Raw genomic sequence first — 25672 nt, 5'->3', positions numbered from 1 at the left:
GGCCGCCGGGGTAGACCGGACATCCGTGCATATAGCTTGGGGGCGCACTCGTGCGCGCGCGCGACTTTCACTCGACCGACCCCGTCGCGGCACCCTTCCCTGCATCTCAGACGCGCACGCCGTTTCTTGTTGTAGGCCTGGTGCCTTCACCCAATCACCTGAACAACGCAGACGCACGACAATCTTGCGCGCACATCTGTGGTCGGACGTTCCAGGCCGGCCTGAAACTTTTGTTGCTACAGAGCACACTTTTGATGCCATAGCATCAAAAGTGTACGAAGCCCGCTTTTAAGCCGCTGCAGCGGGACTCTTTAAGCGCGTCACTGTGGCTCGCAATTTGCAAAGAGGAGAGCTGCAATCGTGATGAAGTGCGGAACGCAACCCGCGTCTAATACTGAACTACGATGAAACGCGGTTTGGCCGTCTAAACTTTCAACAAGCGATGTGCCTGTAGGTTATGTGGGATCGAAAGATGCACAGTGGAATCCCCGCGTTTGTATTCGCCTGATTGTCAGTGTGTGTGGCACTGTTCATTAACGGACATGGTTATTTTGGGCCCGCACGACGCGCTTAGCTTCCAGCGCGCGCTACTCGCAAGCGTGCGCCACAACAAGCATGTGCCACAACAAGCACGCTTTCCCTACAAGCCGCTTCAAAACGATGCTTATATGTGGACCGGCTGGTCTACATATATGACGCAATGGCCGTCGATCCATCGAAGCACGTTCATGGCTGTCGATTATGAACTATTCAACGATGCCACCGACGCTCTTGCGTGCGAAACGGCGCAGCAGCCGGTTGTAGTCGAGCACTTTCACGTGATCCTGCCAACGCTCCCTGCATGCTCAAGGAGCCTTGCGGTGATGCACGGGCTGTTTCTTAGTACTCATCCGACGGGAAACGCTCTTCTGCTTGTTCTTCTGTGTATTTTTTTCTTTCAAGCTATCAAAGGCAAGTTACCGACAAGTACGTGAATTGTACGAAACATGTTCGAGTTCATACATAGGAGTGCGCCAACGCGAAACGCACCGCATCCGCGCCCACTCCGAAACCAACACGCGGGCCAGAGCGACCACCAAAGCACGCCGCTTCTTCAATGCGGCGTCACGGTTTGGTTGCTGTGCAGATGAGGCCTTCGCACCCACAACACACTGCGCACGAGCATTCGCGTGTATACTAACGGCGAGGGGCCAACAGACCGAGGCTCGCGCCAGCTATACACTCGCAGCCGCCGTATTAGAAGCGGCGGCTGCGATGCAAGCGTCAGCGGGCTGGAATTACGCCCGAATCGCACGCCCTGCGTGACCCAACTCGAGCGAACGCAGAAGAGCGCTGTGTGTCACGCTACTGTAAACCGCGTGGGAAGAGCGAGAAGGCGGAGGGAGGCGCTGGGCGCTCCCGAGATGCGTTTAGCCGCGGCTTCGGCGGTTGGGCTTCGGGTGCCAACCGCCGAGCGATGCGGGGAAAGCAACACTTCACTTTTTCGTGGGAACTGTCCCGGCACCGCTCGCGTCACGCCGCGCGCGCAGCGAATAGCTCACACTTTGACCGGAAGGCTGAGCTGTCCTTGCTCGGGAAGGCCACCGGCGGTCGTAAATCTGGGCGCATGCGAGGGTGCTTGCATTGTGATTCGCTCGTGCGGCAGCGTGCGTTCGTCGGTGCTTTTTCTCGTGCGATCGACGGGGGAAGCAAGAAATCGATTCTACGAATAACCGGTCTTTCACGACCAGAAGCACACATTGAAGCGTGCTCATAAATACGTGAAAGTGAAAAGCTGGACATGCATAACAGACATGGCTTTCTTTTCCCGTTCATGCGAACAAAATGATTATATATATATATATATATATATATATATATATATATATATATATATATATATATATATATATATATATATATATATATATATATATATATATATATATATATATGTATAGCGCGACTGCCCGTTCGAGGCACTTTGCGTGTATTCGCGGGCTCCTTTTACGCCCGGAAAAACACTTTCATGCAGCACGTACTGAACAACAGAAAGATGTAACGGGAGTATTACATGTTGCTCCACAATTTTCTAGTTGACACCTTTCATCTAGCTATAATATTTGGGAGGCTGATTAATTAAGCCTAATTATGTAGTTAGCCGGAATGCAAAAAAATAATCGGAGTATCTCGAAGCGACGGCAAACACTACCTTGTTTCTGTCCAGCTATGTGACATTTGCATATATTTAAATCTTGGTGCACGATAGTTGGGACACCATGTAGGCAGCAATCTTAGGGTGACTCGGCTCAGTAGCTGTAACGTTCTGACTCTGAGCACCAGTTGGCGAGTTGGATTTTCTGCCGGGGCGGCTGCATTCTGCAAGAACACTTATGTATTTAGATTTAACTGCACGTTAAAGAACCTCGGGTGGAAAAAAATAATATGACTTCTCAAGAATCGCTGTGGAGTGTTAACTAAGCGTAGTGACCACTTCTGCCAGTGGGCGGCACAGCCACCTACTTTCTTGAGTCGATGTAAGTCAGAGACTATTAGATTGCTGGTGGGCAAGAAATGCAGGGAAGATATCGATAACATGATCTTGGATTGTAGGGCGAAGTGACAAGGACACAGATTGGAAGCAGACAGGACGAACGCTTCTAGTCTGTGTCCGTGTCACTTCGCGCTTCAATCCAAGATCATGTTACCGTACCAACTCGCCCAACTTTCTGTCCTATTGCAACATATCGATAGTACCGGAGTCACCGCAAGCGAGTCACTGCAACAGCTTTTCTACGAAACTGTTTCCATCTCGTTTCCCACGAGTTGTCCCACGAGTGTCGTGACGTCATGACTCCCAAAGGTGGTCACGTGGGAGTGGAACATCGTGATGTTTCGGCACTCGCCCTGCGTCGCTCGGTCGTCCGCTATGTTGGCACTCGCTGCGCCAAAGCGTCTCTGCTCCCGCACGGCTTTTGCGCGATGACGTCACGCAGATTGCGGTCGTGGGGAAACGAAGCCGGAACTGGCTCGCGGAATAGCTTTTGTGTGGTGAATTATTTAGGGCACTCTGAGGCTTGCCAGCAATCTTTTCCAGGATTTTGAGGTCTCAGACTTTCGTTTTAACGCGAAACGGAAAACTAAGAAATGTCGCGTCGCGCCTTCCAGGAGAGCATTGGTGTTTCCGCGTTTTGACAGCCAATTCCAGCACTGCGGCCAAAGTGCGCGCGCGGCCGACAGGCGAGGCTCATCTGGGGGCGAGGCGCGTACACGTCTCCGATTCCAGCCCTACACCAGCCAAGACCGGCCGCGCTGACAGCTCCCCCGTCTCCGCCTGCCGCCGGTCCACTACGAACGGGAGGAGAAGGGATATTCGCACGGCGGGGTGTCGTCCCACGGCCAAGCGGTTCGTGTGCCTCGCGCATTGTCCGTCTTGTTTGGCCGCTTCCATCGGTAAAAATAAGCGGCAAGCATGCGAGCATGTCGCGCCAGCAGTTTTCATAGGCGGTGATGAAAGCCTTCAAGTGATGAAAGGGAAGAAGAAGAAAAGAAACGAAGTTAAAGAACGTCAGGGAAGTAGAAAGAAATAGAGGGAGGAGCGAAGAAAAGAGAGAGAAGAAACGAGACGAAGAAATGGTAAACGAGCCCTGGGAAGCCTCGACGCATCGAGTTTCCTAAGCAAGCACGCAAGCACGTTGTGAGAGCAGTCTTCTGGAACTGTACGCTTTAACGAAAGGCTTCAAGTTGCGGTGAATCTAGCCTGGAGTGATGAATGTAACAATGAACAAAGAAAAAGGGGAGAGAGAGAGAAAGAAAGAAAGAGAAGGCGAGTCCTGGGAAGTCTTGACACGTCAAGCTTCCTAATCATCGCCCGGAATGTCCGTTGTGCCCTCTTCTCAACCCCAGCGGACAACGTCGGGCAGGGTGCCGAGGTTGGACGGGCGAATGGGAGTTGCAGTGGCGCAAGGGGAGGGGATGGGGAGGGTGTAGAGGGCGGCTGCACGCTGTTTGCGGCGAAGTGGTGGCTGTCCGTTGCTTCTTGTGTGATTTTTTGCGTACACGAAACCCAAGCCCTTCTTCTCTGGTAGTCTGCGTCAACGTCGTCATTACGCGAGAAAATGAGCCAATTTCTCGGCCTCCTCCGGGGCCGTTATACACGCCACATTCACGCGCGCTCGCAACAGCGGACGCTATACGCACGACATGCCGCGCAGGCGCCGTCCGGGAGGCACTGCTGGTGCAAGGGAGCGATGCAGTGCATGTGCTCGTGTTAACACTGAGAGGAAGCCAGAGTGGGCACGTGGGAGATGCTCACCCACCGCTTGCTGAGAGACGCCGGGGCTGCGAAGAAAACAATCCTCCACTATCACGCGGGCTAGCCTTGCCGTTGCATGGGGGCTCGAACGTTGCGGCGTGTTGCACTACGCTCGCAGCTACAGGGGCGACATTACGCAACAACCCTGAGCGCGTGTAGCCTCGGTTCTGAAGATGTCTGGTTCGCACCGGACGCTCACACGCGTCAGTTGCACGTCAGCAGCAAGCGCCGTAGCGACGAGGCCAGCGTTGAGAGCAGGCGCAAAGACGAGCGCGGGGTACCGTAATGTCTCGCACATAACACGAGAGCTCGTTTCGGAGTCTGGCACGCGCCAGGTTTGCTTCTTGCGTTACTTCACGGTGTTCTTTGTTTTTGTACAACCGAAAACTACGCGTGATAATGAAACAATCCTTAATCACCGTACGTGTCGTGACGGCGGCTCCTTTACGCATACAGGTAAAAAAAAAAAAAAAAAGGCGAGAGGAAGAAGCGAGTTTTGATAGAATCGAAGCTGAGCATTTTGTAACTCGGCGGGAACGTGCGTATACAACACGCAAAAGATGAGTTACGCGAGGTAGCTCGATGAGACTACAGGCAAAGGATGCTCCGTTGAAGCCCACAATGTGCAGTCATCGTCTTTAAATCGAACATGATTTAAGCGCCTCGGCTTCTACTGCGGCAGAGCGCCCGCGATTTATGGTTGGAGTGCCTCGAATGAGAGCTCCGTATGTTTGCCTGCCAAGGTATTCGATGTTCGCTCCTGACAGGCCGTGTTCGTCAACTTCCAGTTAAGCCGCTGTATGCGCGCCTTCATTGTTCTGGCTATCATTCTGCCCAAGAGTCAGCCAACAGCCGCGGCCGTGAATGTTTACGGGCGATGGGATTTGCGAGAAAGGTGAATTTTGGTTGAATTCTGGGCTCTTTATCTTTTCAATTTCTATATAGCGGTTTTTGCGACCTGCGCTGTGATCGAATAAATGAGAAGCTCTATGCCGTAATCGTAGCAGAAACTAACCTTGGTCGTGAGATCCACTAGCCCCGTATAAACTTTTATCGATGACTGTGCCGGTGCACATTTGTATCAGACTTGGATAAATTTTCTTTCTTTCTTTCTGTGGTCTGGATCTGCAACTCCGCGTGCGCACTCCATCAGGGCTATCTCTTTCTTTCTTTCTTTCTTTCTTTCTTTCTTTCTTTCTTTCTTTCTTTCTTTCTGTGGTCTGGATCTGCAACTCCGCGTGCGAACTCCACCAGGGCTTTCTTTCTTTCTTTCTTTCTTTCTTTCTTTCTTTCTTTCTTTCTTTCTTTCTTTCTTTCTTTCTTTCTTTCTTTCTTTCTTTCTTTCTTTCTTTCTTTCGGCCCTAGTATTGCCCTCGGGTTCGCATTGTACGCGAGAAATCGCGGTATCTCTATAGGAACACTCGAGAAACAGGTGCTGCGGAAGCAGGTTTCGTCAATCTTCGTACGAGGCGTTATGAAATCGCGTTCCATCGCCTGCGAGTTGTGCACGGAAGCCGTCACGGGCCACTCTGCGCGCGCGCGTTCGTGACGGCGCCGGAACGAGGTGCCCGCCATGGAACAGAAGGGCACCCAGTCGGCCGTAATAGCCCATTCAGGTGTCATGCAGGACGGCCCGACACAAGGTGTCGTGCGGCGGCAGCGGGGCGCGTGTGGCGGCGAACTCGAGCGGTGAACTCCGTCCCCGCGCGTTGACCGAGGGTCGGTGCCGCTCTCGGACGTCTAATATGGCGAGGTTGAGGTTTATATAACTGGCGCCGAGTCAGAGAGAGCGGCTCGCTGGGCGCCAGACGCGTGCGTGAGACCGCCTTGCTTGTCCCGAGCTGACCACGAAGAGTGGCGTTGACGCTATGTGTGGAGTCACGCTACTTCCGTACCGCGAGGGCCGACGTGGTGGCCCGTACCCATTCGCTGCCGACAAAACAACCGCCCTCAGGCCATTTTAGTTACTTCAGTTCTTGCGTTACCGCGCCTCGCGCAGTGACACGACAAAAATAAGGCCAGGGTTAATTAATGCGTCGGCGCGACATTTTTTGTTGTCTGAGAACTACCTTCTGGCGATGTCGCCACTAAGGTTCCCGCATTTGCGAACTTTATAAATTGCGGACGCAGCGACTTCCGTACGTCTCCTCGGCATCGGCCCCCGATATGCGATGGCCGTGTCTTCTGCTCCGCGTTGCCTCTGATCACCAGGATGCAAGATCATTTTTGGTGACAAGGACATCCTTGGACCGTGACCGCGTGCGTCGCAAACTCGGAAAGCGACAGGCCTAAGTGACCGCTTGTGGTATGGATGCGCAACTCCGCGTGCGCACTCCATCAAGGCTATCTCTTTTTCTTTCCTTCTTTTTCGCTTTCTTTCTTTATTTATTTCTTTCATTTTCCTCATCCCTCAACCCTCTCCTTCATGCGTAGGACAGCTGATCTTTCATTTTCGCATGTTTTACTTTAAATATCCCATCTTCCAACTTTCGCATCCTTTGTGCTGCAGAGCAGGAGGTATCGGGTTCGATCCCGGCCGCGGCAGACGCGTTTCGATGTGAGCAAAATGCAAAAATGCTCGTGTGCCGGCCGTGCAATGGTTGTCCCTTAAATTTGCCCCAGGTGGTCAACATTAATCCTGATGCCTCCACTACTACGTCCATTATAACCACACTGCGCAATACGTTCGACCACTAACACACAAAATAATTTTTTTGCGCGTGCTTACTGGCCTGCCTAAGCTTCCACTTATAGTAAAATTAACTCGTTTACTGTTCCGTAAGAGTAATCTACCAATATGGATTTACTTATATTTCTCTCTGACCATTGCTGGTGGTCCACATAAAGTATCTCAATGAGGCCGGACAAGTTGAGCCAGCATTAAATCCCGGGGACAGAGCTGCACTTCGAGAACGATGACTCGTACTGAGAGTGGTTCAGAAATAAAGTCTCCCTGGAATCTCTAAGCTCGTAATGTGGGGGCGGTTTCCTCCTCCCTTGCTCCGAAATCCTGTATCAACGTTAACATTAGGAAAGCCAAAACTACATAGAACAGATCCAACATACATTCTGGAAATCCATGTGAAGCGAAACTTTCGGGAGTGCGCGATTGAATGCCGAATACGATGCGTAACAAGTGTCCTTATTGTAGTCCCACGCAACACGTAACCTGGTGTAATGTTTACGTTTACGCACTGCACCATTCACAACGCCAAGCCAAATGCACACAGCGTTTCGGAGCGTCGGGGCTGTTGTGTTGGGACACCGAGGTTCGATCGCACTATCGCACACGTAGTCCGTTTATTTTTTCCGTGTGCAAGCTATTTGTCGAGAGGGCAGCAGCAGCAGCAGCCACGGTCAACAAAGTCTGGAAGGTTTTTCAAAGATAGCTTCGCTTCGACAGTATCCTTGGGAAGGCGTCCCACTCGAAACTCGTCGCCGGCTTTTCGTAGTCGACACGTGCCGGTTACTTCCACCGGAAAGTTCTGACGCGAGCTAACCTACGTACAGTCGAACACAAAAGTTTGCTTACCAAGGGATCTCGGGGGAAAAACGTTCAATTTCCGAACAGCCTGTAACAGTAAAGCCAGTAAAACCGTACATCACGATGTTGTTCGCCTATACTAGTACAGGCGGCAAATGCGAATACCAAGCTGGGCGTCGCGAGAATGCGGATGCGTTGAGCTTTTCTCTCAGACCTCGTGATCCGTAAACTTTTGTCGTCGACTGCACCTATACCGTCCCTGCTGAGAGGAGCAGCGGCGGCCATGGCTCCGGCGCGCAGATTGCTCGGTTCGTCGTTCTTTCTTTTCTTTTTTTTTTTTCTTGCGATGCGCGCGGCAGACAGACGCGAGGTCACGGCCTCGCCGCATCCCGTAGATCGACGCAGGCGCGTGGCGAAAAGCTCGACGGGAGGCGGGATGCCGCGGGTGCGCATTCCGGCGTGGATTAACTCGATCCGGCTCCTATGAGCGCGCCCGCGGACGCGCCATTACCAGCTGCACATATGCCGGCTTCGTCTCTCTCCCTCTCGAGCTGTCAGGGTCGGCTTCACTCCGCCAACTGCGTGCAGCACGGCGAAAGCCACGGATCGTGTAAGCCATCCAGAAAAGCGAATCGAAAGGATAGAGGGCTGGCTCCTCCGTGGTCGGTCCGCTTCTGATTGAATGCCACGGAAGGATTAGCAGCTCACAATGGGCGAGCCCGCTTTTCTTCTCTGGAACGCGCAGCGATGCTGTCGTTGATGACTAGCTGAAAGGAACCCTTGAGTTCGCTTCACTGAGCGGAGGGTCCACTCGTCGCGCGGAGGGAAAGTGACATCGCTTACCTTCAAACGCGGAGGAAGCAATGGCTTGGCCACGCGCAGTGGCCGAGGCGTGGCCGACTACGTGGTTGGGGGTACGACTCCTGCCCACGTCCTATAGCGCACGCCGATATCTGGGCCCACCACTCACCTATGAAACAATGAAAAAAAAAACTAGTCCGAGGAAATTCCGTAGACGTTTTTTGTCTGAAGTCTTATGGAGTGCATGGATGGAGTGGAGATTGTCAGAGGCTCTCTGTGTAGCCTCAGCTTTACGCTTTTTGTCAACCAATGTGTGCTTATGATTCCTTCAAAGAATTCGCTCTGGAGACTATGAACCACGACAAACAAAAGAAAACACATTATTTAATTACTTTTGCATTTAGGCATTTTATATATTTAATATAGTCAAAAGATAAGGAAGTATATCAGACGGCAAGAAGGTCTACATCTACAGCCCGTACTGTGAGCACTGCACCGGGACGGAGACTACTGATCACGTGGTTTGTCGGTGCCATCGGCATTCGCGGGACAGTCAGGGGCGCGTATACAGAACCGGTCGTTTTCACGCGAGTTCTTCAAGGGTCCCTGGTCGAAATACATTGCGCGTAAGGCCGTAAATGTGATTGTCTTGTTGTGGCTTTACCTAACAGGCTGTCACCTTGATATGCGACTGTAACAAGTGCTTCCAGCTTCTTCATCTTCATTTTATTCATGTGCATGAACTTCGCTCTCCTGATCGTCATCACAACTTTGTACCATTCCCTTCGTTTCCCTCTGCCCTTACCCAACGATAGATTACTGGCCTTAACGCAACGCTTCCGGCTGTCCCATTTCAGCTTTTTCCTCATAGTAAATATCCGTCTTTTTGTTTCTAAAATAAAGGCTTCCTATTTATTCATTCACTTATTTATAATAAACTCAAAGTACGTGTAGTGCGGTCCAAGGTCCAATATTAAAGGAAAACGCGTGGATACGGAACACGTGCGAATTTCTGCCTCTGGCAAGTGTGGAATAACCCTGCTTTTGAAGCGGATGAGCCTGGTGTCCCCTTCAGGAGACGACTGCTAGCCCGTTTATCTTGCTCCTTTGTGGCGCTTACATACGCTTACGTGACAACTAACAATAACATGGATTGTGGTTTTGCCCCCTCGCGTCGTCCGTGCCTTTCGTTTCATTGTACGTGTGTGTTTCGCGCAACCTACAGTGTGAACCAGTACAAACTCACGGGACATTTAACTCGTCGACTTGCGGTTGGTGGCGCTAGCTTGTACCTTTCCGCATTCCTGGCTAAATCATTGATAAAGGTTCAGTTTATGCTTGCAGCTGGAGGGCCAGAAAAGCGAGAGCCGCAAATAAGCGTATTCGTTTAAAAGTGAACGGCACTGTACGTTATACACCATAAAGAACACAGAGCTGAGAACAAGCATGCAGAGTTCAAAGGCTGGGGTTAAACGGAAATGCAGCTTTAAGTATCACAGCATCAGTGCAGTAAGTAGGTAAGCAACTTGTAGTAAAACAAGTGAGGAATTTGTTACGCGTTAATACGAACAGCAACAAGAAAGCGAAGTTACAGTGCTACAGTTCCTGCTAACCAAGTCGCTTTTGACGAGAATGAGACCTCGAATATTCACTGACGACACAGGTAGGCTATTTCATGCGGTCGAAGTTTTCTTGGGAAAAAAGTACTCAGAAGGCGTGACGGTGTGTGGCAGCAGCTTCAAGCGCGGACACCGTGCTGCTGTGATGCGAGCAAACGAATTTTTCTTGAACGACTTCCTTACGAGAAGCCTGCTTGGAATTCAGAATAAAAGCAAGGCTGAGTCAGCAGCGGCCGCCCTGTCCATAAATGGTCACGTACACGCGGGGCCGTATTCTAGAAGTTCCCTTCCTGTTCGCTGTCTTCTGTTTCATAGTTCTCAGCGTTAACACAAAAAAATAATTTAACACAGAAGGACAGAAAGAAAGAAAGAATCAGTAGGGCGGTTCCCCGCGTTACTATTGGGGGCGCAGATAAGCAACGGAATGGAATCGGCTTGCTGGTAGAGACGCTGTGCGCGCTCCTGCAAATTGCTCTAAAAGGATAATAAGAAAAGCACGCGAAGTACACCGCCCACTTTTTACGACTGCCTAGGGACCTTCCCTGCAGACCGTTGCGGCAGCCAAGTTTTGTGGATGTCAGTTTGTTCTCCTTCGCGAGTTCCGTATGGAGTCCTCGGAGCAGCGGAGAGGATTCCGAGTGGTCATTTGTGAACGTCAACGGTCCTGCGGTCTCGTTAGCGCTCAGCGAAGCCTGGTACTCGTCCAGTTAATGGGGATCCGTAAACTGAGCGTTGCTGAACGGTTTAGTAAGCCACATTTGCACGCGGGGCGCCAACTTTGCCTGGAAGTTTCTCGCTCGATTATGATCTTTATTCGTCGAGCTTGGGCTGAAACTTCTTCACGTTGCGTCAGGCCAGAAAATGGCGCGATAACAAGGAAGTGCTGTAGCGCTTCTCCTCGAGTGTTATGCTCTTGTACGAGAAAAGCTTACTCGTGTGCGTGCTACTGCTCATGGTCGCCCAGCGCAATTGGATACGCACTCATACTCTTCAGTCCAACATTTGTCACTGCATCGCGCGTTCCTACTACGTTTGTGTTTTTCTGAATATGTATAGTGTACGCTTCGTTAACAACCACGGTTGCATAATAGACAAGAGAGCGCACAAGCAGTTGAATATTTTATTAGTGAAGTATCGTTCATTGAGGTATCATTTCTGTTAGTATTTGTTGGTAATGTTTCAGTTAGTAACTGTCTGTTAGTATCTCAAAAATTTTGTCTTTCTTGCGGAAAATATAACATTTTCATTCCGAAACAATGTGTGGAAGCCACTAAACGCAAGGCAACCCCATTCTTGCATTCTTCAGATCTCGTAACAAAGCACCACGCAAGAGAAACCTTAATAACGACACTATATAGCGGCATCAGAATTTGCGCGAAAGACGCCGCACGCATTGGCGTGCGCAATACGGTGGCTACGCGCAAGTGTCATGGAACCAACGCAGCCAAAAAGAAAATCAAGAAAACAAAAGGTCGGCTGCGCGCAGCCGTTCGCGCGAATTTGTCAAGACGGCGTGAGCGCCACCACGTGACTCTGCTCCACCAATAAAGATCCGCAGACCTCATCGCCTGCCCTCGCTGGAGGCCTCTGGTGGAAATATAGAAGAGCGTCGCTACCTATAATTTTATTCGGGTTGAGAAGCAGAGTTCAGCCAACGCTTATAGTTTCGCACGGTGACGTTGCGATAGCAGTATCCTGTACCTTAAGATACACGATGACTTCTTTCATGTATCGGAAATACAGATACCGATATACGTCTTGCCAGGCGTATCACGATACAAACACAATGTGCCCAAAGAGTATCTAAGATAGTATCTAAAGTACATGTATCTTCGATACTGCCCAGCACTGATACCGTTAACTCTACTATACTACACTATGATTCTCTTAATATGCGCTAGTATGCGCCTGCCGTTTTTAGGCAAAAGGCACATCAGACGATCCGGCGTTCGATACGACGTGTAGCGCACGGAGAAAAGAAAGTCGATTCGGCAGTCGGGAACTGTCAAAAATGTGTTCTCATCTTCAGCCGATGTCTGCGCACCCTGTGTGTCGTACGTAGTCGTGCCAAGCGAAACCTGTGTGTTAGCGCACTCACATCCCAGGACTTGGAAACTCGTTAACGTGGTTGCTGGTATGGTCACTGCTACAGAGGACCGTACGGGAAGTGTATACACTCGCGTCTCTTGTTTTAAGCGGTGTACCGCTGACAGCTTGGCGAATTTACGCTCACTTTACAGCAAGCATAACCACAGCCTTTCCCTTGACCTGGTAGCCAGGCCGCAGGTAAGTGGGGCGATAGGATTTCCTCGCAGCTGAGTGCAGATGATATAGGCTCCAACTGAGGCTCTTTTTAACAGGAGTTACAGCATACCCATGTAATAGGAGAGAGATGGGGGGAGGGAGCGAGAGAGAGAGAGAAAGCAAGGACAGGAAAGACAGGGAGGTCAAGCAGAAGAGCATCTGGTTTGCTACCCTACACTGAGGGTGGGGGAAAGGGGAATAGAAAGAGGAAAAGGGGAGAAAGTGAGCACTGAGTGCGTCTGGGTGGGACACTATGCACAGGGACACTATAAACGGTCTCTTAAGTCGGAGGGAGCGAGAAATGAATAAAATGAAGGGATGTCAACCAGTCACGCGTCGTTCGGTTTGCTACCCTACGCAGCTACGCTGAGGAAAGGTGGTCAGGGGATGAGAAGGAAGGAAAGGAAACACCGGGGTGTCGCTTCGTCCAGAGGCAGACAAAGAAACAACAGTCGCTCGCTGAGGTCTGTCCACTTCAAAAACTGCAGTAGTGGACGTGCCGCTTTCTTGGCTTGTGAGGCATATGACCACGGTTCAGGCACTTTTGACAAGGATCCCTTACGCGTTCTCTAATGGCTTCACCTCGCTACAATTGTGTAGTGCGGTGAAGATATAGACACTGCAGTGCGGCGAAGAGAAAATAATTTGCGAAAATACTAAGCGTAAACAACGCGTCATTATTTAGTGTATTTTGGCGGCGCCTCCAGAACACCAAAGGGGCAACGGGGAAACAAAAGCTGGAATCCGGATTGGCTACAGCTTTGATAGCCCCCGCTGCCCCTTGGATGCCTCGATGATCCTGCCACCGCTTGCCTGATTATAATCTCAAGTGCTCTCCGGAGACCCTTGCCGGTGTTATATTTAATTTCGCCTGCCAAGTGATCTCACCGAAACAAACATTTGTACTGCGCTGAAGATCGCCAAAGCACATGCGTCATTACGGAACGCATAATAAAAGCCGTCTGGCACATACTTTTGTGACCGTGACTGACGTTTTGCATCCAGGTGAAATACCATATTGACGCTTCTGATAGCCTAGTTACGTGGCACAGCGCGTTCTGCTCCGCACCACGCAACGAGAGTAATCAAAATCGCAAATGCGGTACCGCCGCTCCATACACGATCGACAATGTGCACCGCTAAGACGCCACCACGATATATCCCTCCCACGCCGGAGCTGTCAAGCAGCAAGCCGTGGAACGGACGTCGGCTACGACGCCGCTGCCACCGCCGCTTCTTCTTCTTCTTCTTCCAGAGACAGCGCGCCCAGAGATAGGTCCCTACCACTGGAAACGCCGCTGGGCAAACACGCGCTCACGCATTCCCAACCACGTGGTCTCTGGCCAAGTGCCGCCGGCTGCACGGCCTTCCCAATGTCGTTCAGGAGGCGGTTGAGTTCGGGTGGGGGGTGGGGAGGGGGGGGGCTGCGGTTATATCCAGCGTCGGCTGACCGGTTCCTCGAGGTGGAGAGATGCGCCCCGACGAGACGGGCGTCGTGCTTTTGCCGCGTATGTTAATTCTTCTTCCGCTATGCATTCGGTTCCGACACGCGGACGCGGAGCGCGCCGACACGTGATAGAGGACCGACGCACATGCGATTTCGCCGTGCGCGTCGCGATTTTGTTCGGCCGCTGAGTTTGATATCAGCGGTGTCGCCAGCTTGCGAGGACGCTTCCATCTATATTTAGAGCTGCCGAAGGATTGGATCGCGTTCATTGATCGCTCGTGAATGCGTGATTTTTTTTTACACGGGATCCACGTGACTTTCGTAACCACTGTATACAAAATCTTTTACTCCCAATAAAAAAAAAAACTTTCGGTTGTTAGACCAGCGCTTGTCCCGTATTCTTTCTCGTGTTTCGATTTTATGGGCGCTACCCAAGCAAGAATGGTTGTTTAGAGCGATACACATATCAAGGTCACGCGCGGCGTGGGTCGCCGAGCAGATACGCGAGTGAAATGAAAACCTGGCAACCTGTGCGTTTTTGCACGAAGCACGCTAAAACACTGTGAAATTGTTTACTTCACATTGATTTCGTGGGCGCGGCGTTCTCGGGCGCGAAGTTAAGAAATGGCGCTCTCAACCTCGATAATATATGCAGCTTGCAGATTTAGATATATTTGGATAATAAATATTTGAGAATAATGAAATCCTGCCTGCGAAAATGGAGAGGTTTACCTAGCGCATAAATGTATTAGAGCGTACGAAATAGCGGAGCACGCGAGGAGACGTCGACGGCAGCTGCAGTGGAGGTAGCGCCATCTTCCGACATTTTCCTAACCATATCGGGCTAGAAACCCTCTGGATTGTTTCATTGTTTGCGCAGAAGGGGAACAACGAAAGGTAAATCCACTACACACGCAACGATCGTTGTTACCGCCGCCTTTGCATCAGCAGTTAGCCAGTGAACGTAGTTGTCGCAGTTGTAGTTCGGCGTGCTCTGGTTGGCGCGTTTCACGAGATGGCGCCAACAGTACTGCCACGTGACTGTTTGACGGACAAACCAAAACTCCTTTTTCACCAAATGAACACAATAAAGCTTCTAAAGACTATTGTGTTAGTGTAAACTTATCCATAATTTCTGTTTAGTGCCCTTTTAGAGGAGCACTGACACGTTTTCGACCGGTCATTTGTTTCGCTAAAAGTTCCAAGCCTTCTAAACCAGTGAAAAAATACTGGCAAGCGTCCTGAAAAACCCACTAAATACATCGTTCTATAGGACATGCTTCGTTATGCAGGAAATGAATGTATCATGACGTCATGATACGCTGCCTCAATCCGTTGCTGCGGTCACAACGGCTGCCACACGCGAACACTGTGAGAGGAAACGCGCGCAGTACTCTTTATTTGTTCTTTTTTTTCTTCTTTCCTATGCGTTTAGCTTTCTTTGGAAACTAGCCACGATTTCTCATGAGTGTTTCAGACGCTTTCGTGGGCCGATCTCGCCGTTAGTGCAGTCTAACACCGGTAAAAGCCGCATTGCGATACCATATCTCCGCGACACGGTACCGGTGGTACCATGTAGTACCGCACGCTGGCACAGTGATAAAGGGAGCGTTCTCGCACTCTTTCTTCGTGACAGCTAGCATTTTTAAAACGCTGTCGTTTTTGAGATGCTGCGCCACTGGTCGAAAACGCCGCACGCGGTTCCGACCTGGTCCTTGAGGAAGTGGCGCTTGAAGTATCGGTTCGCTACCGCGTACTTGAGTAAGGCACGGTGTAGATTTACTCTAGCATGGTGGTGAGGGGAGCGCCACATATAGTACACAGTGCAACATAGTGCCACAAATGCTCCCCCCTCCCAAAACGCGCTAAACGCTTTCTAGAACAGCAGCCGGGGTTGCTTCTTCGTAAACTTTTGTTACGATTTGCTGGCAATGACATCAAAGGTAGTCTTACTTCTACACCGCGTTAGAAAGCTTTGCTCTCTTTTATCACAATGTCACGATAATGCCAATCATGCAGGCTCGGTCATTTAGGGACCAGTACCGAATATAACCTTTTTTGACAACCTTTACCTTTGCTAAAGTGCCGTCCTTTTACGCGTAAGAAGCGCGCGGTAAAGTTTTTGCAGAAGTAGTAGAGTAAAGCAAGAGTAGGGCCGATGACCTCCACTGGGATCTAACCGACGCCACAGCGCATCCGTACACTTACACGCGAGTCCAACTCTCGCTCGCTCAGAAGTACTCAAAAGTACGATCACCGAACTCCTCCTTAGTCTTCACCCCCGGCGCTGCCCCCTCCCCGACTTGGAAGACGGCGAAGTGTTGTCCCCTAGACGAAGAGGCACGGTCATACGGACAGAAATCCCGGGCGTCCGCTGCAGCAAATGTGATTTACGGAGTTAAGCGACGACGATGGGAGCCTTTCTAGCCGCCCTGTAATTAGGCTGCGAACGCGAGCCGCATTCGGCTCGGAAACCCTTCGTTTGCGACTGCGACGCGTCGTCTGTAATCGGATTTCCCGAAAAAAAAAAAAAAAAGCCTCTCCGCGATGCGGCCCTGGTAGACTCGTCGGAGCACAGTCTGCGTCGTGTTTCTAACTCGAAGTTTCTGTAGGAAAAGCGCATTTGGTGAAGCGTGGACCAAACTTTGATTGCAGTTCCTCGACAATGTTTGCATAGCCATTTCGGCGTCCTCAAACGCCGTGGCGCTGTCGATGGGCCCTGCGTTCTACAGTAAGGAATAACGTGTTATAGCTGGAGCATGCGAGCACGAAAGGTAATTAAATTATGGAGATTTACAAACCGAAACCGATGAGTGGTGGGGGAGAGGGCAAGGGAGGGAGGAGACTGGTGCTGAGTGGATTAATTATGACCAGCTGGGGCTCTTCATAAGGTGCAAGAAGTAGCAACATTTGATCAACACATACTTGTAATTATCCTTCCAGAAGTCTATTCTCATTTATTAGACAGAATAAACCTTGGTTATTCCTGGAGAAAACGAATCAAACTTTTATTTCCTGAGTCTCGAGCGGGAACCTCAGCTCTGCGTATATACAAGATTTACGTTTGTTCTGTTTTCCGTTTAGCTGATCAGCTCTACATTTGATTGCTCGACATTTTGCGCAGGAATAGTCCTGAGCGACATGACAAATGAAAAAGAAAGAGAAGAAATGGTTGTTGCCAGGTTCCCGCTATATTCGTGTATAGTCTTTGTCAACGTATATGTGTATAATGCGAAAGAACATTTTCCAAACACATCGCGAACAAATTTTCGTGAACGCACGCTGGATAACTTCTTTCTGTATCCTGAAATCTATTCGCCTTTACATATGAAGGAACAAAATAACTTAGAAGATAGCATTACGTCACGTAGCCGACCTTGGCAAGCGAACTATTTACCATCGCTTTTTCCCTCGCAGCATCAGCCAAACACATGACGTATGAGACTCGGCGTATTGACCTCGAATGTTTGGTTCCCGGTGCTCTTTAATCGATGCGCACTTGTTCGGCTGCCCTATCGTAGCTCTGCTACAGTGAACTGCAGGCCTGGCTGCAATGTGGATCCCTAAAACCTATCGCACGCCCTGACGTTACGATCACTTGTTGGGCCGATGCATTTGGCTTCACCCATGCTGCGCAATGCTCTCTCGTAATTATTTCCTTTCTCCATGCGTTACAAATAGTTATGACATTGCGCGCAAGAATAAATCGTTTGCACTTCAGGTTTCAATTAATTTAGATTGCTTATACACTAAATCACATTTGTCATACGTACAATATACGTTTTTGCTTTCTTAGGCAGTTCGCCTCGGAGCACATCCGTGTGCAGTGCTTTTTAAAGAAGTGCCTTTTAAATTGCTCGGCTCAGATAGAGGATTCGTCCGTCTTGATGCAACTACTACTGCATCGCACGAGTTCAAAGGCAGCGCCGTGTACACTTGGTCGGAGCTACGCTTATGGCAGCCAGGGGGACGCAGGCGAAAGTGTTCCCAGTGGTCATGGGCCGCCGCCTCAAAAGGCCCTTGCGGCATTCTCGTTGGGATGCATGAAGACTTGACGTGTACGCCTTCCTTGTCATCCTCTTCGTCTCGCGAGGCCGAAGTCTTTACGGCGTCCCGATGTCCTTTGTGGGACCCAGTGCGCCGGACAGCGCCGTACAGAAAGCGGTGTGCACACAGGTACAAGCCGAGAAGACGAGGTTGAAGGAGGGAAAGTTATACGACGCCTTGTATTGATGAGCGGTTGTAAATAAAAGGGGGGAAGGGGGAACTGGTGGCTCGGAGCTTGCGCGGTCGTCCTCAATCAGCTCTGACACTCTCGCCCGTTGTCTTCTTTTACGACGCAGGCGGAACTCAGCCTGCAAGGGGATGACTTCACCCGGCAGATGTGGCACATGTACAACACCTTCGAGGACGTGGTCGTGGGAGGAACGCTGCCGTCGACTGACCACCCGGCCGGTGACGCCCAGCAGCAGCACACCTTGCCACCGAGTCAACAACCGCCGCCGACCGCAGCCGACGACACTGCAGCGCCTGCTGCCGTCGCAGCCGGTAGCTTGCGTGGAGGCGACGTGGCCGCTGCTGCTGCCGCTGCGCAAGCAACAGCGGCTCCGCGAGCACCCAAGCCCGTTCGCATCCCGTCGTCGCCCGACGTGCGGCGGGACTCGTCGTCGCCGACGGCGTCGCCCGGCGCTCGCCGGAAGAAGAGGCCGATGTCCCAGCGCTGCTCGTACGCTGCCTGCGGCAGCAGCGGAAGCAGCATTAGCAGCAGCAGCAGCGGCAGCCAGCAGCAGCCGCAGCAGCGAAGCTCGCTGTCTTCCTCCGGCAACCCGCTGCTGGACACGATCGGCTCCATGACGTACGACCCGTGCTGCGAGTCGGACGACTACTACGACCTGGCCAGCGTGTACCTGCAGCGGCGCCAGGCGCGCCAGCACAGCGACGGCGAGTCTATCGCGTACGCGGGCTCCATCGACAGCGGCTACAAGAGTCTCTGCCCGACGCCCGAGATCCCGGATTACGAAGCGGAGGCCAAGCCTCCTGGTAAAGCCGTCGTCGTCCCGCCACAGCCTGCAGCGGTAGTGGCGGCGACGGCCAGGCTTGCGGCGCCTGCGACCGCGGGAGGACAGCAGGGTCACAAGCCGACACAGGAGGAGCTGGATGCCGACCTGGACCACTTGATGCAGCTGCGCCAATCTCTGCTGACGGCCATCGCCCGCTGCGAGTCGCCGGTGAGCCCCAAGAGCAGCACCGGCAGTCCGCGAGCGGGCTCGGTGGGCGACAAGACGGTGAGGTTCAGTACCGAGAAGCTGACCTCGGCGCCCTCGTGCTCGCCGGCCAAGGCGCCCGGAACGCGAGCCAAACCCATCCTCAAAGACCCGCTGTGCGCCAACTTGCGGGCCAACCTCGAGAGGCCAGACAGTGGAGGCACCTTGGAAGAAGAGATCGACAGCCTCCTGTGTGGAGGCAAACCCGACTACTACGATCTGGACGCCCGGTTCCCGCCGTCCACGTACGTGACCATGGTCGAGGAGAAGTACCGCTCGAATGCAGGATACAGCGTCGCCAAGGTCAAGTGCTTGAAAGGTGAGTCCCCCCCCGCCGGTGGCTAAACTCGTTTCTCAAGCACCATCTGATGCTTAAGATGAACACTGTAAAGCAATGTAAAGGAGGAAATCCGATGTAAAAAAGCTAACTAGTGAGTTACCAATTGTTTGTTCAATGAGGTAATCCTTCATAACAGAAAGGAAGAGTAGAGAAGTAGAGATATTTATGTTAACGACTTGTGTTTTCTGTTCTTGCATACGCAGACAAATGCCAAGAGTCCTCCAAAGACCACAATCACGCAACGTTGACAGCCGAGCCAAGTAGGCGCTCGCAAAGTCACGCTAGACAATCGCACCAGCAGCCGCAGCACCACCAAGCGGGCCCCTTGACGCCGGCGCTGGGCACGTACAACCCTCCGATTTCGGCGGAACCAGTGGTTTCGCGCTCAGAGAAGAGCACAGCCCACCCTGTTCCCACGCCACGGTGTTCGGCAGCTCACGTGGCCACAACTGCCAACAGCGCAAAGCCGGGCTCTCCCAAGCCTACTCTCATGCGCTCTGCCAAGTCCCGCTTCAACGAGGTCGCCAAGTGCATGCTCGAGATAATCGAGGACCTTCAGCACAAGAAGATTACGGAACCGCGACCCGCCAAGACTTCTTCCAGCAAGCTACCCGCGGCGGCAGCAACAGCCGCCTCGTCTTCATCACAGCCTCTACGCGACACTCACATCGGTGGCTCAAGAGCAGGACCCATCTCGGTTCACCAGCAACAGCAGCAGCAGACACAGAGGCCCCTGTCGGATTCGGAGTACCACGTCTACGAGGAGGTCCTGTACGACTTTGTCAACTCGGCTGGAAGCGTCGCGTCAGAGCTCCAGCGACCACCGCCGCCCCTGCCGGCGAGGCCCAGTGAACCGGGTCACCGACCTAAGCAGAGGAGCAACCTGTACTCTCTGGTGCGCAACCAGGAGGAAAGGCGCAATATATCCAAGTCGCTCGAGCAGGAATGGTCCGGTGACAGGTCGACGCGGCTGGAGGACGAGTACGGGTTTCGTTCCGTGACCAACTCGTAAGATAGTGCGCGCTCGTCGAAGGGGGTCAGGACTCTGGATACTCATGGCGACCATCTTGACTCGACTCTGTGCATACGTCAGATGGTTCAGGACTCTCTCACTTCGCTCGGTGAACATCTGATTAGACTGTGCACGTGTCAACGTTGTGACGAGATGACATCATACGCAACGTGACCCAGCAAAATGGAGAAACTCCTGCAGCAATTGTTGTGGTGGGGACTCATGCAAGTGCATGCGCACGATTGTGGATGCAAAGTGACGCTGGACTTGCTAACTCATGAGCAACGTGTGACGACATAGTGATTGCCTCGGGCTCCGCGAGACCCACACGAGTGCACTTTGTAAGCGCATCCTCTTAGACTCTTGGGTCAAACAAAATATTTAAACCTTCTCTCAGGGGATACAAAAGCCCATGTGTTCAAATGTACTACGCTTTGTGCATCACGATGGAGGCATATGGGCAATTTGTGAGGCAAAAGTGATACACAATCATTTATATGTGTATGCCACCTCGTCTGTTGCTCTTGGCTCAGGACCAGAACGCACACGAACACGCGCGAGCATTTGGGCCCACGTTAAGTATATGGCTTGTTCAGATAGTTACGGCCAAAACTTAAATGTCTTGTAACGCATCCTGTTGAAACGTTGAGTGTTCTCTGACCTTATTTAACTATTTGTCAACTTCTAAGAACGTGAATGTGAAATCGCTTAGAAAAAACACATCCTCAGTCGACGTACAGCGACGAATGTTATGGCGCTTTATACGGCAGCGATATACTGGATGAGTTTTTTGCACATATCAATCATCAGCGTTGCAAGGGAATTCACATAATTAGTGACTTGCCAAGACTCTTGCCAGCGTTTTTCACCCTGCTGCATCCACACATACCTAAGAGTTTGAGAAAATAGCAGTGCATGCAACGTTCATAGAAAAGACGCGTTGGCAATTGGAAATTGCTATATATCCGGGCAGCTTAGCACATTTGTGTCCAGTCATCCTACCAGAAAACGTTTACAAAACTCAAGTGGAACTGCTTTCAAGGCAACTGAGAACTGACACACATGACATCATTGACGGTGGTTACACTTGCCGCCGCGCTCGCTGCCAATGTAAACAATTTCCATGTTCCAAAGCTGATATGCCTGAAGGTTATTGAATAATGAACCGTTGTACGTGGATGGACTGGTCATATCAGTTTCACGTCTTGTATTGTAGCACTGACAATTTGTCTTTGGCTACAGCCTTAGCATATCTTACGGTGGACAATTTTCCGCAGAAACAGTGTGAATACGAGCAATACCTCAGCTATCGACGAAAGCTTGCTAAAAGTATGGCAGAACCCAGAGTAAGAGCCTTTAAGCTAGAAATATAGAGGAAGCAACGCTTTATAATCAGTCCTGCCGGTCAGCTGGAAGTGCATCTACTGTTAAGCACGTTGGCGTGGTCTAGACAATGTTGTAATTATTTTAAAAAAATGTAGTGTTGATCGCTCTCGTTAAGTCGGCCCCGAATAGGATGATGGCTCGCGACAGCGACAAAAACTTAAGGCCTTTGCTTCTCCATTGAAACATGGCCCCCTTCATGCCCCTGATCTCACCTTTCGAACATCTATTTGAATAAACGTGGTTGGAATTCAGGCGTGACTTGGAATCCACGCTAGCTTTGCATTTCTACGACTAGAATGATGGTAAGAACAAAATGCCTGATCGCTAACTTGAGAACATTTTAGTGTGGCATGATTTGAGAAAGAGAGAGAGAGAGAGGGAGAGAGAAACGAAGAGAGAGAAAGGTTGTTGGGCTGAGCTCCTGCGAGCCAGTAGGTCTCACTAGCGTGGACACATGGAACGATGGTGAGTCTAACGTTTAAAACTGTGCTGCTGTAATAATATAATGAATCTTTTATGTCTTACGAGAACGTTAATCTACTGCACACGAAAGCGTAGAGCAGAATCAGGAGTGTGCGCTCATAGTTCAGTTATCTGGTGTTATCTCCTGATAGCTCAGTTATGTGTCACTGCCATATTGCTCTTTTGGATGACGTTTGAAGCTTTTGCAATGGAACCAGCGCTTGCATACGTGTATCCAGTGAACTTGTCGTTAGATAAAGTAGCTGGTGTAGTGAATTTTGGTGTCGGACAATACAGTCTTAAGTACTACGGTGTGAAAGATCCCATCTAGCCATCTGACAGAGAATCATTCCGTACGCTTAAGAAGCGCTTGTAGCTTAATAAATTTTACGAAGTGTGATGACCCATACATACCCATGAGCATAACTTCTCACTATTATTTTAATTCCGGCCCAAACAACGGCAGTTAGAACGGGGATTCCGAGTCCTAGGATGAGACATCAAGCACAAGCCTTTGGTGTTACTGCGGTTTATTATCCAATAAGGGAGGTACGTTTATCTTCAAAATCGCTTTATCAGTAATTGGCCGATGTGTAGTGAAACATTGAAGTCGTAAAGAAAATATTTAAACTAATCATATTGCATAACTTTTCCATTCTAGCATATGTATACTCATAGAACACATCACACAATCGGCACTGTTTTCAGCGTACAGTGAGATATGAGTTGAGGAAAGCAGTAAAATATTTTCACCGGTGTTAATGTCGAGTGTTCTTGTTTCCCGCACTGATATTAAGCGAACTATAGCAATATATTTTCCCAACGCTGTTACGATTGTGTGCCTCATGCGAGATGTTCACTACGCCTGATAATTTATCCGCGCATTATTGTTATCAAGTGTGACAACTATCAAAGTTACGCGTTGATAGCTTATACACTGGGTACTTCCTTTTTCGATTTGAAGGGGCATTAAAGGGAATCGCTGTGTAAGGCTATACGATGGTAGTTTGGTCTTCTCGACTTACCTTTCTCCCACCACTACATTTGTGCAAAGAAAAAAGGAATTAGCCGGTAAAATCACATCGAAATACCAAACTGCCCTTTGTCGAACCGCGGTGCCAATTACGCCAACGTGTCACATCGCAACCTGATATTTAATTTGAACGGTTTGACTTTCTTTTTCGGGGAAGAAAACTTACGAATGACGTTAGGTTGAATATTGTTCCGTTATTCTCCTTGCTACAGTCGTGAACCAATGGCTTCGGTGGACCGTTGCTTTAACCTGCGACGACACGGATATCTCTTTTTGAAATCTGCATGTATCGCCACCACCCTTCAACGTTTTCCACGCATCTTGACACATCAAACCGTTTGGCCACTGAAAAATTTAGCTATTGGCTATTTCGAATGCGTCACTATACCTCTCTAGCCTGAATACAGCATATGTTTTTTTAGTACTTCTACACTTTTGGCTAAGCCTTCCCACCTATCTCGGAGATTGTGCACAATGTTAAAACATATACATCAATGCGTGACTAATGTAGAGCTACAGTGCATAGGCACGACAGCGGTGATCAAACGTTATCCCTATGTTGAGTGTTCCCGTGTACAAGCGTGTGCATGTAACAGGGTATTCTGATAGGCCTCCATATGAACGCACTTTCACTGTTTGCAGCTATAAGGTGCAGACAACTTCCGCGACCACATCTCTTTACGACAGAAAGGTTGCCGAAAGTATCTGGCGTCGCTGGATGGCAAACTGCAATTTCTGAGCTTCTCAGCATATCAATCTTAAGACATTTCAAAGCATTCTACACAGTTTACATATCACGTTGGCGCTTGCCTTGCATGTACAATTGGCGCAAACCGTTACACTTTGGCATATCATGCATGAAATCAGAAATATAGCACGCATATCACCTAAATGCACTTGGTCACATAAACTTGGCAGCTGAATCCCAATGGTTACAACTGGTGTTAACTTAGACGTGACATACGCACGCATGTGTTTGTTTGCACCGAAATATATGCAGTATCTCCTGTCCACCACGGAATTTTTCAGTTGACAATATTGCCAGTAGGCCACTGGAGATATAGCCGTCGAAGAAAAAAAAAAAAAACTCCGCTTCACACTTGCAGCTGAATATTACGCACTACTATTGAACTGTCGTGACTCATTTCGTTCTATTAAGTCATCTCCTGAAAAAAAAATGTGCCAGAGCCTTAAGCTGAATTATTTCGTGCGATTCTAAATCACCCCTCTATACGCTGTTTCATTTCGCTGTGAAGACGAGCTGCTTGCGGCAATATATGGTCTACCACGACGGATAAAGTACTGCATGGTTTCGCTTTGGCATGACATGTTGGGCCTTTAGGCGAAACACGAAGCAGTGTCACTGTCTATAATTTAATTAGTTTTGTGTCACTGATTCTGGGGGTCCATGTGAAAAAAAAAGTATTGTTTGTCCCCAAAGCAGACATATCTTGAAGAGAATCATTGTACTAACGATCGCTCGCGTGCAGCTGTAAGCATTCAGATTCACTATATACTCATGTTCAGTTTTACACCTATACGAAGACGTCTGGATGAAAAAAAAAAGTGTATATATAAATATTTCGATGAAAAGTACTGCCTCAATGGTATATTCACGCATATTGACAGTTTATGTGGAGAAGAGAGTAGAATGTGTATATTTCAGTAAGTGAAATAAATGTCTGTTTTCTTTTTTACGCCTTCTGTGTTGTCGAACGTGAATTGCGGCGAAGCCAAAATGGTGTGTTGTGGCCGAGGTAAACTGACTGTGGCAGACCATACTGCGCTCCGGGCTTTTGGCCATCTTGGTTTTGGTTCTGTTGCATTTAGACAACTGATATGATGAGGTGAACAATGAGTACAACTCACCCTTCACCACAAATGTACGGCAGCCTAGCTACTCTGGGAGCGCCTCTTGAAGGGCCAGGGACTGCTAAGGAAGAGGGAAACTCCATCGCGTGCGCTGTAACTGTCTTGCTCGGATCGAGACACTCACAGTAGTGGCGGTGGATGAAGGCGTGTTAAGCCTGGTAGTCAAGTGTAGGAATCCGCTTGTTTCTCGTTGTGCGACTACGCATGTGCCCAACCCGAGTAGATAAATGACAAAACATTTGGTTATGACCTCCGAGATCTCAAACGTGCATCGCCTTATCTCTGAGGCCGCAGTGGGGCATTTGACAATTTGAAAGGCACACAGACGCGCACTGCTTGGAAAAACCAGCAATA

The 25672-nt window shown here is 50.2% G+C and overlaps 1 protein-coding gene across 2 annotated transcripts in view; it reads left to right on the top strand.

Annotated features, from left to right (window-relative positions):
- The window catches only part of LOC142585426 (uncharacterized), a 199863-nt gene extending 174720 nt beyond the window's left edge, over nucleotides 1-25143 (top strand). For both annotated transcript variants that reach the window (XM_075696185.1, XM_075696186.1), the window contains 2 exons: nucleotides 18293-19532; nucleotides 19757-25143. In XM_075696185.1, the coding sequence (XP_075552300.1) occupies nucleotides 18293-19532; nucleotides 19757-20565 (2049 nt within the window). In that variant the 3' untranslated portion in view covers nucleotides 20566-25143. The remainder of the gene's footprint in view (nucleotides 1-18292; nucleotides 19533-19756) is intronic.
- The last annotated feature ends 529 nt before the right edge of the window (nucleotides 25144-25672 follow it).

This window comes from Dermacentor variabilis, chromosome 6, assembly GCF_050947875.1.
Source record: "Dermacentor variabilis isolate Ectoservices chromosome 6, ASM5094787v1, whole genome shotgun sequence".
Classification (NCBI taxonomy): Eukaryota; Metazoa; Arthropoda; class Arachnida; order Ixodida; family Ixodidae; genus Dermacentor; species Dermacentor variabilis.
Note: the sequence above shows the minus strand (reverse complement) of the source record. Positions and strands in the feature narration are given on the sequence as shown.